This window comes from Sarcophilus harrisii, chromosome 6, assembly GCF_902635505.1.
Source record: "Sarcophilus harrisii chromosome 6, mSarHar1.11, whole genome shotgun sequence".
Classification (NCBI taxonomy): domain Eukaryota; kingdom Metazoa; phylum Chordata; class Mammalia; order Dasyuromorphia; family Dasyuridae; genus Sarcophilus; species Sarcophilus harrisii.
Genome location: NC_045431.1, coordinates 35692788 through 35706774, shown reverse-complemented (window position 1 = coordinate 35706774; position 13987 = coordinate 35692788). Strand labels below are relative to the sequence as shown.

Sequence of the window (13987 nt, the reverse complement as noted above, 5' to 3'; positions counted from 1 at the left end):
AGTTCTCACATAAGAAGTTTTCTCACACAAACAAAATTATAAGTCTCTGGATAAGTTTCAAAGATTTATGCAAAGCTTTTGGGAAGTACTGGGGATATAAAACAAAAAAGAAAAACCATCACTAGCTTAGAACTTGTGTGCTATGCTACTAGGAGAAGGGGGGGAGGTTACAATATTTTTTTTATTTTCAAAACATGTAAGAATAATTTTCACCATTGATCCTTACAAAACCTTGTTCCAATTTCCCTCCCTTCCCCCTCCCATTCCCTCTCCTAGATGGCAAGTAATCCAATATATTGGTAAAAATATATGGGGTTACAATATTTATGTAAGAATAATTTGAAATGGTTGTTTGAATTTAAAAATCAAGGACTTCAATCAAGACTTTCTATAGGAGATGGGGAATGAATTATTCTATTAAAGAAGCTAAGGGTTCTAAATGGTAGAAGCATGGCAGGAGTACAGTTAGGCAGATGGTCTAGGCTTTGCAAAGCCACAGAGAAGAAGAAATAGTGAATTGGGTGAAGCATGAATTGTTTGCAGAGAGTATAATATAGAAAAGTATGATGTCGCCATACTGAGGTTGAGCCTTACTTGCCAGGCTGAGGAGTTTGTGTTTTACCCTTAAGGAAGCAGATGGCCACCTAACGGTCTTACGCTTGAAAGAGGGAGACTTTCTCCACTGTAAGTTGTGTGGATGGTGTTTTGTAGAGGAAAAGATGGAGACCTGGGGAGCACTTAGGAGGCCCTGTTGAATACAGGCTGGGGACCAGCACAAGCTGCTGAAAATCTAGTGCAGGTGGTTTATACAAGGGGAGCTAAGTGGAAGTAGAGCTGGCATGGCAGCAAGTTGGATTTGGACCTGTGGGAGAGGGAGGAGTCAGAAATCAGTCTGAGGTGGGCACATGTGGGATAAGAACCGGAGGAAGGCTGGCTAAGGCTTGTTTCAGAGGGCAAGGTCATGAGCTCTGTTTTGGTTGTGTTGACTCTGAGGTTGACAGGACACCTGGGGGAGTGAGCCATTATAGATAAATCCAGAAGCAAGGTGAAGCGCAGGAAAGACTAAGCAATGGCAAGTAGTAGACAGAGCTGCCAAAACTAGGCATTTTTACCTGACCTAAAATAAGCACACCTATAAGCTAATTTTTCCCCCCATGGAGTGCCTTTTATATTTGGATTAGTGATGAGTCTAGAGAAGTTCTGATTATTAACTTATAACTACAAATAACTTTTTATTTCAGTCTTAAAATCCTATGTTTTTGTAATTTTAGTCATAAAATAGAACAAGTTTAAAATTTCCCTGTAATCTAAGGTTTCAGGCAGTACGGAAGAAATTTGTAACCGAACTGAAGGAACTAAGACAAAAGGAACAAAGCCCACATGTGGTACAAAGTATCATCAGTTTAATAATGGGGATGAAATTTTTCCGAGTGAAAATGTATCCTGTAGAAGACTTTGAAGCCTCATTCCAGTTCATGCAGGTAATTGTACTATTCCATTTAATAATTGACCTTTTTGTTCTCCAGTGTAATTTTTAAAAAATATATATCCATAGGGCAGCTAGGTGGCGCAGTGGATAGAGCACAAACCCTGAGGACCTGAGTTCAAATGTGGTCTAAGACACTAAACACTTCCTACCTGTGTGACCCTGGGCAAGTCACTTAACCCCAATTGCCTTAGCAAAAATGTGTGTGTGTGTGTGTGTGTGTGTGTGTGTGTGTATAAAATCCATCCATTAAGAACTAAATTGCACAGGAAAGAATAATTGTGTTTTCTTCTATGAGCTACAATAATGTATTAATGTGCTTGAAAGTCAAGTTTTTTCATAAAGAATAACTATTATTTTAAATTTTGGTATACTTGGATCTTTTATCATGCTACTAATATTTCTGAAATATTCTTGAGAAATGGAGTAAACATGTAAAAACCATTCCACAATCTCTATAATCTTAATACATTTAGGAGCTGAGTGTATGTCACTTTGTTTTAAGATTTTAATTTTTTTTTTTCCTTAAGGAATGTGCTCAGTATTTCCTTGAAGTAAAAGATAAAGACATTAAACATGCACTTGCTGGTTTATTTGTGGAGATTCTCATCCCTGTGGCTGCTGTGAGTATTTTCTGTTGAATTCTATTTTAAAAGCATTCATATTTATGAAATCATTCCATAAAATGCTATTTTTTGGACAATCTTGCAAATATTGGACTGAGTAAAGTTTAAATATAGGCTGTTTTAAAGATAAAAATAATATTTGAGTTTGGAGGAAGTAATATAGTGAAAGGCCACCATTCAGAAATTTCTTAATACTTTTCTCCCTCATTTAAATACTGTCTCCCATTCCAAATCATCTAGGATTAAGAGATCATATCTGCACTTCAGTAATGCCAATAGTCATATATCCGTTACATTTCCCTGTGACTTTTGCCCCTTAATTGACCATTTTAATAATTTCCAGAGAGTAATCTAAAGCCTGCAATGACTAACCTGGAAATTATTCTCATTTTTATTAGATTATATTTAAACATAAAGCTGATTTTTATAATTTTTATTAGCATATTATAACAAGTACAAACAGCAATTGTGCGAAACTGTTGATTTTAATTAAATTTTACTGCTCAGCTGTACTCCATGATTTGTTCACTTTATCTTTTGTTGCAAACTTGCAGTGTGGTTTTTATATCTCATTTTCATTTTTTTAATATAAATTATGCAGTAAAACTGGAAAAATGTATTTTCACATAAAATACTTGATTTTTCCAAACTTTACTGTAATAACAATAGCTAGCATTTATATAGCACTTTAAAGTTTGCAAAACATTTTACATATGTGAACTTATTTGTTCTTCATGACAACCTTGCGAGTTAATTGCTCTTGCTCCATTTTATAGTTGAGGAAAGTGATGTATAGAGAAGTTGTCACACAGCATATTCCCTCTATGAGGCTCAAGCTCAAATATTCTCAACTCCCAACTTTTGTGTTCTATCTGCACCTTGCTCCTACAATTACTAACATTCATTATGATTAATATGTGCATGTGAATGAAATGATAGTTCCATTCTACTTGTCTCTTTTCAACAACGCATTGATTCAAGGCAATTATAACAGACTTGGGATGGAAAGTGTCATTTGCATCCAGAGACAGAACTATGGAGTCTGAATGTAGATTGAAGGATAATGTTTTCACTTTTCTTGTTGTTGCTGTTTATTTGCTTGTTTTTTCCCTGATTTTTCTTGCACAGCATGACAAATATGGAATATGTTTAAAAGAATTGTATGTATTTAACCTCTATGAGATTGCTTGCTGTCTTGGAGAGGGAAGAAGAAAGGGAGGAAGAAAAATTTGGAACAGAAAGTTTTACAAAAATGAATGTTGAAAACTTACTCTACATGTATTTGGAAAAATAAAGTACTGTTTAAAAAACCCACAGAAATAAAGTTCATTTGATAATCATAGTGCTGATGAAATTGCAACTTGAATTCCCTGTTGGATTAGGCCTTGATTTTTTTTTTAATCCCTATAGTCTATACCCAAGCTAGTCACTTCATAATGCATGATATTTCTCACAAAGGTCATTGTCATGTCCTATAGACAGTGTGTTTGTAAATAATAAGAAATACTAAACATCATACATACAAATATGGAAAGTAATAATAACCTTAAAGTGCTATAGAACTGCTAGATATTAATAATGTAAGGCCTTTTCATTGAATGCAAAAATAGTTCACATTTTACATTTTATTATAGCCTTCATTTCTGATATATGTGTGTGTGTGTGTGTGTGTGTGTATGTATAGATGTTAGTTAAGCCTTTAAAACAGTAAAGATAGACAAATTCATATGTAACATTTTATCTGAGTTATTAGAAGTATGTAATAGTTGAAAATATACTGAATTTTAAATCAGCACTGTGTTTGAATCCTATCTGTACCAATCACAGGCTGAGTTTCCATATCAGGAAATAGGGAGAATAAATACTTAACCATCGTTCCTTGTACGACTGTTTTGAAGATTACATGAGATGAAAAAATGATTTTATAATTGAAATTGTTATCAAATATAAGCCACTTGTTATTTAATTCTAGCTAAAATTTTGAAAGTTTTCTTGAGAAAAAATTAGTTATTAATTTGAGATTTTAGTATATATGGTGATGCTTCCCTTTTGATTTAGGTATGTGAGTTTATATCATTTTTACTTGTTATTAAATAAACTATTCTCTTTCATGTAACAAAACGATAACAGTAATTTGTTTTAAGGAATATGTACTATTAGATGTAATTCTTTCAGAATTTTGATATGCTACTGTTCAGGAGGAGAACCAGACCAGGATAATAATAATAAACCTGGGGCTGGAGGTGAAAAATAGCAGGACAGTACAATCTATGGTGGTGGAATAAATTAAAATGAACTTTCAGAGTCGACCAGAATCAACTTTTGCTCATTGGGACTGCTTATATTAAATAATCATTTTATTCATTAGCTGACATTTTTAAATAGTGTGAAAGATTATAATTTCATATACAAAATAATTCAGGGAGGCTTAGAGCATTATGTATATATTATTTATCTGTTCTTTTATTCATTTTATAAATTTTTGTGTATCTGTCTTTTTACTAGGCTGTTAAAAATGAAGTAAATGTTCCGTGTTTGAAAAATTTTGTGGAGATGCTGTATCAAACTACTTTTGAATTGAGCTCCAGAAAAAAGCATTCACTGGTATGTAAGAAACATTTCTGGTCTTCTTATATTTGATTGATGAATTACATTATTTGCACAAATGTCCAAAGTAAAGTAAAAGGAAACTTGAAAGACTACAAAACAGTCACTTAAAAAATATTTATTACAGCCCTGCCTTCAGGGAATTATGCAAGGCTCTTTATTTATAAAAAACAAATAGAAAAAAATTGAATGGTCCCTACTTTCTTGGAGTATATAAGTTACTGAGAGGAGACTAGTACTCATAAAAAGTATGTTAAATTGATGAGGAAGAAAGGAGTAGAAGAAAGGAGTATTCAAAAGGTGCCTAAGGACAAAATTATTAATTGTGTATTGTACTTGCCACATCTTGTTTTTATTTTATTTGGGTCTCTCCAGAAAGAAGGAATAAACTAATGCTTGTTTTTAGTTTTAATCCACATCTTATGCAAGCTGCTTATTATTGTTTTATAACAAAATGATTGTTCCCTCAATCTTACCTTATAACCATAAAATTTTTATATGTAGATTATTTCTTATTCTCCCCAGTGTAATATACTTGTTATTTTTCTATTCAGCAATTCTGATTATAAAAAAATGTAAAAAATGTAAATGTAAATTGATTGAACTTATTCATTAATCATGTTTTTATTTCATAAGATAAATGGAATTTTAATGATGAAAGAAACCTTAATAAGAATCACATAATCTTAAATTATACTGCACAGTAATATTACTTTAAAATGATGGTCTAGAAAGCTATTGAAATTCTCTAGTGAAAAGGAACTTCCTAGTGCCAAAGGCAATCTGTTTGCTTTTGGATAGCTTTTAGTTTAGAAGTTTTTCCAGCCGTCTCTGACACTTCTTTCCATTGATGCTAATTTTTGCTTTTTGGAAGTGAGACTAATTCTTGTTGTGTCTGTCAGCTTTTCAGACATTTGAAATAGTTACCTTTTCCCTGAGTTTTCTCATCTCTTAGCAAAACATTCTTTTTTTTTTCTTTTTTTTTTTTTTTTAAAGCTAGTCCCAGCAGGATAGAAAATTAAGTCCCTTTGTGTCTTGATCACTATGTTCCATATGCATGCACTCTAGCTTGTCAGTGCTCCATGTATGTTCTGACATAGGGAGATTACTGAAGGGCAGTGTCCTTTCTCCTTCGGGACAGTACTTGGATTATTATTTCTCTTTTGATTGTAGGATCTTACTGCTTTTCAATCCACTTAAAAACTTATGTCTTTTTCACATAGACTCTTGTCTAACCACATTTTCCATCTAACAGTAGATAGAAAGGTTTTTAACTTTAAAGCTCTCCTCAGAGAAGATATCTACCCTTGTTTCCCCCTTCCAAATGGAAGATTGCCTTTTTCCCTATTATTTCATCTTTCCAGATTTGGGACATTGTCATAGACTTCAGAATGTTTTGAATATCAGTTTTGTTAACCATTGTATTAGCAATCACTATAATTTCAATCATCTAAAATTATTCAGTTATGCCTTTTTTTGCTTTATTCCAAGTCGTTGATAATTATGCTGAGCAAAACAGTATTAAGATCAAAGCACTTAGATGACCTATTAATTTTCCTCCATCATTTTCCTACTTCTGGCTTCCTTCAAGACTTTTAAATTTTATCTTCCTGGCATTTGTTTCACCTTTCCTCCAAAACTCTCCAGCCCTAGGATCTCCATTCTTATATATATTTTTTATTTATACATAGTTGTTGTACCCATTAATGTTAGCCTCTTGGAAATGGGGACCTAGTTTTTGCCTTTATTTGTATCCCTTTTGCTTAGCACAGTGCCTCGCACATAGTAGGGGGCTTAGCAAATACCTGTTGACTGACATCAACCATGTCTTCATCTAATTCTGAATCCATCTAACTGAATTTTTATTTTGCACCTTTGTCCTTGAAGATATCAGGAGAGACTTCATCATATATCTTGTAGAAATGATGAAAAGTATCTTTGTAACACTCCTTATTTGCCTGTCTAATTTCAGCAAAGAAATAAAGCTAGGTTGCTGTAACTTAATCTTGGTGAGTCTGTGCTGGCTTAGTAGTATTTACTACTTTTCAAAAGTTGATAGATCATCTCTTTAATAGTGTGCTTTAGAATTTTTCTATGGATCTAAATCAAGTTCACAGCCTGTAGTTTATTCTATTTATATTCTGCAGTTTTGAAAATCAGTGCATTTGGCCATCTCCATTCTTGTGTCCCTTGTTTTCTAGGTAGTCTTCTTCAATTGCTCTCTGCTGCCCACTGATGGGCAGCCCCTGTGGAGTGCTTCGTTTCTTTATCTTCCTTGTAGCTTATTTTCTTTAACTGCTTGCTCCAGCTGCTAATGATTTTAGCTTTAAAGATTTCTTTATGCAGGCAATTTTAATCCTTTTTTTCTCTTAAATTTTTTTTTGTTCTATTCTGCCTTCCATCTACTTATCTCTTCTCCTCAGCTGAGGAAGCTTTGAGGTACTATAACTTACTCTCCTCTTACTTTCTTCTAAACCTGATGCTGTCTGGCTTCTGACCTAGTCATTCAATTAAAAATACTTGTTCCAAAGTTCTCAGTGATCAAGTGCCAAATCAAATGGACTCTCTTCTCAAGAATTCCATTAAACCAGACGTGATTACTTTCTTCTGTATACTTCTGGATACTCTTTCCTCATAGGGCTTTTGCCATTTGACTCTCAGTTTATTCTACCCATTCAATTGCACATTGTTTCTGAGTCTTCTTTCTTTTGACTTCTTATTTCAGCTCATCAACTGTGAGTTTCCCTAGGCTCTGCTTTGAGTCTTTTCTTTTCTCTCTGTATCTCAACTTCTTTACTTGGAATCCAGGGCCCATAGATTTCATAGAATCCTTAAAATTGGGTGGGAAAAGAATATAAATTTATTTTCACTAAACTTTGATTTCATTTGTAAAAGCAGGTATTTTGTGTATTCTAAAATGTTCTTTTGAAATGGGGCAATAGACTATATCAGATTATTAAAGGAAACCATGATATAACAAATGTTCAAAAAAAAAACAACCACAGGACAGCTCGGTAGCACAGTGGATAGAGCACTGCTGCTGAAGTCAGGAGGAGCTGAATTCAAATGTGGCCTCAAACACTTAACACTTCCTAGCTGTGTGACCTGGGCAAGTCACTTAACACCAATTTCCTCAGGGGAAAAACAAACACCACCAGATTTAGAAAATTTAAAAGGTCCAGAATAATAAGGCACATGATTTAAAAAAAATTGTTGTATTGGAGTGTGAAGGAGATTGGAGAATGTTACTTAGACTATCCAGCTCACACAATTATGGTGCAATAATTATCAAAACATCATGATCCTAAATAAAAATTTTAAAAATACATAAACATCTCATGTAGTGTGTTGTGGACATGATTTTTAGCTTTTAATCATCCAATGAAGATTTTACTTCCTGCTTTGTCCCTCAGCACTTCTGCCATCACAAGTCACTTTCCTGCCTGAGACTTTCATTCTTCATCTGTCTGGTGCCCTCTTTGTTTCCTTCCAACTCTGAAATTAAGATAGAAATACATACAAATTCCTAAGGAAGACACTCTTGATTTGACAAAATTAATGGGAAAACTGGGGGGGGAGGTGGAGGGGGGAGGAAATTGATGAAAATATGTTTAAATATAACACATCATTTACCCCATAAGCTATAGAAGTTCTGAATGAATGAAATATCAAAAATTGTGCCCTAGAAATAAAAGAATGAAATAGGAGAATTCACAAATGGGTATACAATAGAAAAGTTTATAAAAGACGTAGCGATAATTTTAATTGCATTATAACTTTTGCTAAAATAAAATAATTTGAATACAGTAATTAATGGTTTACCTTTTCTTCAGTTTTGGAATTAAAATACATTAAATGAAAAGTGTGAATTATTTATTATCATATGATAGCCAATGAAATCAATTTATTTAAACACAAAGTAAATGAAGTATGATTATGTAGTAATAAGATCATTTTCACATGTAATTTAAAGGAAAAAAACCCAATTTTTTAGTAACAAATACTTCAGATTTTAAGAAGCCATGGTTTAGTCAGTTGTGATACTCATTCCATTGGTGTAGGCCACATAGCTTTATTCAGTGCTCTTTATGGTGAAGAACTTCTTGGTTCTTATTCAAGATGGTGCTCAATATTGTTCTAAAACATTGTTCTACTTAATTGATTCTTTTTTGTTTTATTCCATGGTAAATATTTTTGGTACTTTCCAAATACTTCAAAAAGTATCACCAGGTAAGCTAATCTAATGATTAGGCCTGAAAATATTGTTAGGAAACTAAAACTTTAAGGAGTTATTCATTGTTACATATGTATTTTTCTTATTTCATGTAATAAAACAATATAAAGAACAATTTTTCTTTTTTTTTTATAGGAATGAATGTAATGTATATGACAAGTATATTACTTCCCACTAAAAAAATTTTTTTTATTATACCTTTTTATATACAAAACATATGTAATGGATAATTTTTCAACATTAACCCTTGTAAAAACTTCTGTTTCAACTTTTCCCCTCCATTCCCTCCCCTAGGTGGCAGTAGTCCCATACATGTTAATATATTAAAGTATATGTTAAATACAATATATGTATACATATTTATACAGTTATCTTGTTTCACAGGAAAGATCGGATTTAGAAAGAAGGTAAAAATAACCTGAGAAGAAAAAATAAAAATGCATTCAAACAATAACAGAAAGAGTGAAAATGTTTTGTTATCCCACTAAAAATTCATACTTTTTTTTTTTTAATCTCATAGGCTTTGTATCCACTGATCACCTGCCTTTTATGTGTCAGTCAAAAGCAATTTTTCTTAAATAACTGGCACATTTTCCTACAAAACTGTTTGTCACATTTAAAGGTAAGAAATAATTTAATTTCAGGAACTGCCAAAACTCAAAACAAAGCTTTAGTCGTGTAGATACACTGTATAAAATTTAAAACTAAAATATTTTTTAGTGTATTAGTTGTGCTTTCAAATATTTTGTTATTTTCCTCAACAGAAAACATTCATTTCATTCTCTTATATTGACAACATTTTTTCAATCAATTTCATTTATTTTACATTGTAGAATAACTTTCAACTGATAGTCTTTTAGGTCTGGGATTAGTTGTAAGGAAATTGATGCCATAGGCATAAGATTATATATATATAAAGGATACTTAATCTTTCTGCAATCTTTTAAGCACTATACAAAAAATACTTTGTTGTAGGGCTAAACACTGGATTTGTAATCTTAACTCATATAGTCAATTAACATTTCACAAATTCTCTTGTGAGATACTTGAGTATTTATCATTATTGATTCTTATTCATTTTTGACACATCTTGTTATGTAAAAGAAATGAAAGGATTCTGTATAAGTCTGCTTAGCCTAATCTGGAAATTTTCTATTGAATTTAGGTTTTCTTAAGTAACTGCCAGAGATTCTTTAAAAACTGCCACATTTAAAAGTAAGAAATAATTTAATTTTGGGAACTATCAAAACTTCAGTGCATTCATTCATATAGATTTTGTGGTCACAATTGAAAATAAAACAAATATTTTAGTAAGCAATCAGCACTAATTCCCCACTGTGTACCAGGCCAGATGTTAAATTTTAGGATTACAAACTCAGGAACAATCCCTACCCTCAGAGTTTATATGTTATTGAAGTAAGTGGAGAAGATTTGTTAAAGCGCAATGAAAAAAGTATACTACCAATCAGGGTTGGATAACAAGGATGATGAGGTAGAACAGTAGCTGGCCCAGAGGTGGTGTGAATGCTCTATTTATTCTCTGATTTATTCTTTTTTATATAAATATCACCCTAGTGTCTGATACATGGTAGAGAGGACTATAGAGAATTAATTAAGCTGACTAGTTCCAGATCTGCTAAATTTTAATAACATTTTGAGCTCAATCTGTACATTCCTCACTTTAGAATTTGGACCCTTTTCCCATTGAAAAAAAAAGAAATAATTTTAGAAATAATTTAGTTTTGTAATATTCTTTGGGCTGTAGTTACAGGGGGCACACAATTTCACAAAGACTAAAGCCAAAATGCAAAAATATTGCACATCCTTTGAATACAGGCTGAAGCATTTTTTTTTTTTTGAATGTCACAGGAAGGATCTGTTTTCTTTTGCAACTTGACTTTATGGAACTGTTTTATTTAACATATACCTTCTCAAAGAAGAAGGGAGATCATCTAGAGCTCTAAAAGTTTTAAAAACAAATGTAAACAAAATTGTTTTGCATGTAACTGAAGAAAATAAAATATGAAAATACTAATCAAAAAAAGCCAAAAAAAAAAATCACACATCTCCAATCTTATCATTCTAGATTCTAGTTTCTAAAGTTTCTTTTCCCCCTTTTTTAAAAATCTGCTTTAAAAAATATTTGAGGAATTCTTGGATTGCAAATACAATTTAGATTATTGAAACATGTTAAAGGCTTTCCTTCTAAAATAAAACTTTAAAAAAAATTTTTCCCTTTCAACTATTTTGGTAAGCTTAATTATTATATCAAGCAAACTAAATACTATTATTTTAATTTCAGATTAGTACTGTATTTTCAATCACATACATCAAATTAAGTAAATTAAATACTGTATTTCAGCCTCATTCACTTTTTAAAAGGGCTAAATTCCTTACTTGTTTTTAGTAGAAGCATCCAACTGAGAATTTTAAAGTTTTATTCAGATCAATTTCATTTTAATTTTTAAAAATCATGTTTAGATTGGATAACTTTCACAAAATTAAAGTAAAATAATTATGTTTTATGTAATAGTTGACTGTTATGTACAACTTACTGTTTCTTCCTAATGATGATGTGTCTTGGTCAGTGTTTATGAGAGTATACATAGCAATTAAATCATCATATCTACAATGGTTTGCCATGTAAATCAATTTAAATGGAACATAGATTTGTTTTTCTAAAAGGTTTCTTTGTTTTATAACATTTCATACTTTTCTGTTTCTTTTTAGATTTGGTGGGGGGAATTCTTTTTCATCTAACATTTATAATACTTGAGCAATGCCTTAATTTTATTTGTATGTATGTCTTAAGATTTTTCTTTAAAATACAGTGTTTTCTTTGAATTCCTGTCTCCTATTAAGTATTCTGAAATAGAGTCCATTCTTCTCAATGGATATTTATATTTGCTAATTCTAAGGATTAAGAGCCAGCCACTCAGCAAGTATGTTTGGAATATAGCATCCTTGACCATTAACACAAATTACAATAAGGCTCTATTTAGCAGAAATTTTACATATAATTTTCAGACAAAGTAATATGATGTTACTAATAAATAATTAGACTAAGAAATCAATAAATTTCTTGAATCTCACCTTACATGGAAATAACCAAAAATTTTTTGTGATAAAAATAATTGATAAATCTTCTTCCCCAAGATTCAACTTTATTATATTGAAGAAGAACAATTCAGGAAATTTCTTGATTATTTCTTACTGGAGATTAATATTACTTCAAAACCTAGGTAGAGCTGAAAATGACATTATAATTAGTTGTAATTTAAAGAAATCGTTTAAATATATTTATAAAGTCATAAATAAATTAGGTAAATTCTCAAGTTTCTTTGTAGGTCTTTGCTTCTTTAAGGGAGGAAAGATGGAAGGGAAAGAAGAAAGAAGGAAAAAATAAGTCAGAAATTATGAAATGGTTCCATTTTTTCCTTCTTAGTTAATAAAATTTTGAATAGGCTTCCTTTCCTTCATTTTTCAAATTGTACCCTACCAGTAAGTGGAGTTTGTTTCTGCATGCCCAGAATGCTATTTTGCATTTTCTTTCACTTACTTTTTTTTTCTCCTGAAAAAATTACCTGGCTCTGAATAGAGGTCAGTGGTTTCCCTTGTGTGCGTGTGAATATCTTGATGCCATTTGGGGCCTTTATTATAATTTCTTTAAAGTTGAAAATGAAAACAAATATAAGAATAAATTAAACATAATATGAAGGATATGAGTGGATTGTATCTAAAGTCAGGTACAGATTCAAATACATGTTGCTTGATTTTGGTTTTGTTTGTTTTTTTTTAAAGTTTTTTATATTTGAATCCACTGAAAATCATATTTGGTGCTTGGAATGGGAAAATAAGCACATTTGACCCTGAAAAACGTGGTTAGAAAATGTGCCCGGGAACCACATTGTAATTGTTCCCTTTCCTTCTGGCTCTTTTAAATGCCTTCCGTAGAGTGGAAGCTGTAGGAGCTTGCCTCCAACGTCTTACCGGCACTGCTGGTGCGCTCGGATTTCTTCTAAATAGAGACCTTAGTGAATAGCTGTCTTGTGCTTATTTTCATCTAACATGCATGTGCCGCATCTCATGTTGGTTATGTTTGCTGTCTCACATTGCTTTATTTAGATGCCATCTAACAACAGTATCAGAAAACAAATAGAAACCCTCCAGGTGAGTTACTGGATTGAAGTTTTAAAATTAAGATATTGCTTTGTTGTCCATCTGTGCAGCATTTTGTTCTTTGCCCATTGTTGCGTTGCATGTCTACTCTGTTAAAATGCTGCTTTCAGTATCGTCCAAGAGAAACAACTCCCAGGAGTTTGTCTTGTATTGAATTCTTCATAGAACAAAACTGATATTTAGACAACACAGATAAAATGAGTTTAAAAGAAGGAGCTGATGTTCAATTTAAAAAACAAAACAAACTGGTACCACACTTGAGTTTTCTTTTTTCCTACTGTTTAGTTCAGGCCAGTTATATGTAATCAAAGTGATAATTCTTTTCTCTTAAAAGTTAGAATTCACTTTTTTTATTTGACAGTTTGCATAAGTTGATGCTTTAGATCTGTATCTTGCCCTTGAAAAATTTCAACACTACATAACAGGTAATTACAACATAAAAGAATAAGTATGATAGAAATATGAATCAGTATATAAAATTTACATAAAAATATCACCTCAGACTTTTGTAAATTACTAAAAGGAAAGGGAGCTCATAGTGTCTTAGATCTAGAGCTTGAAAAACTCTAGTGAGTTTTCACAGTAAGTGAAAAACTTACTGGCCATACAAAACATATAAAAAGTATAAATACAGAGCATTTTCGGGAGGAAACAAAAGCTCTTGGAAAATAACAAGGAAAAGCTTTTTTTAAGAGGCACTTTGGCTGTACTTTGAGACAGGCTGTGCACATTTTAAGAAGCAAAGATGGAATGGGGGACAGGCATGGGAGATAATAGGCTGTGCAAAGGCATTTCGTCAGGAGATCCAATGTTGTGTATGAAGAACAGCAAGGATTCCAGTTTGAGTATGTGAAT

General features: G+C 31.9%; 1 protein-coding gene across 9 annotated transcripts in view; it reads left to right on the top strand.

The window, feature by feature from the left end:
• The window catches only part of FRYL (FRY like transcription coactivator), a 262394-nt gene that overhangs the window by 127855 nt on the left and 120552 nt on the right, over nt 1-13987 (top strand). For 7 of the 9 annotated variants that reach the window (XM_031942465.1, XM_031942463.1, XM_031942464.1 and 4 more), the window contains 5 exons: nt 1313-1481; nt 2017-2109; nt 4618-4716; nt 9474-9575; nt 13079-13123. In XM_031942465.1, the coding sequence (XP_031798325.1) occupies nt 1313-1481; nt 2017-2109; nt 4618-4716; nt 9474-9575; nt 13079-13123 (508 nt within the window). The remainder of the gene's footprint in view (nt 1-1312; nt 1482-2016; nt 2110-4617; nt 4717-9473; nt 9576-13078; nt 13124-13987) is intronic. The other 2 variants (XM_031942467.1, XM_031942462.1) reach the window with 1 other exon arrangement.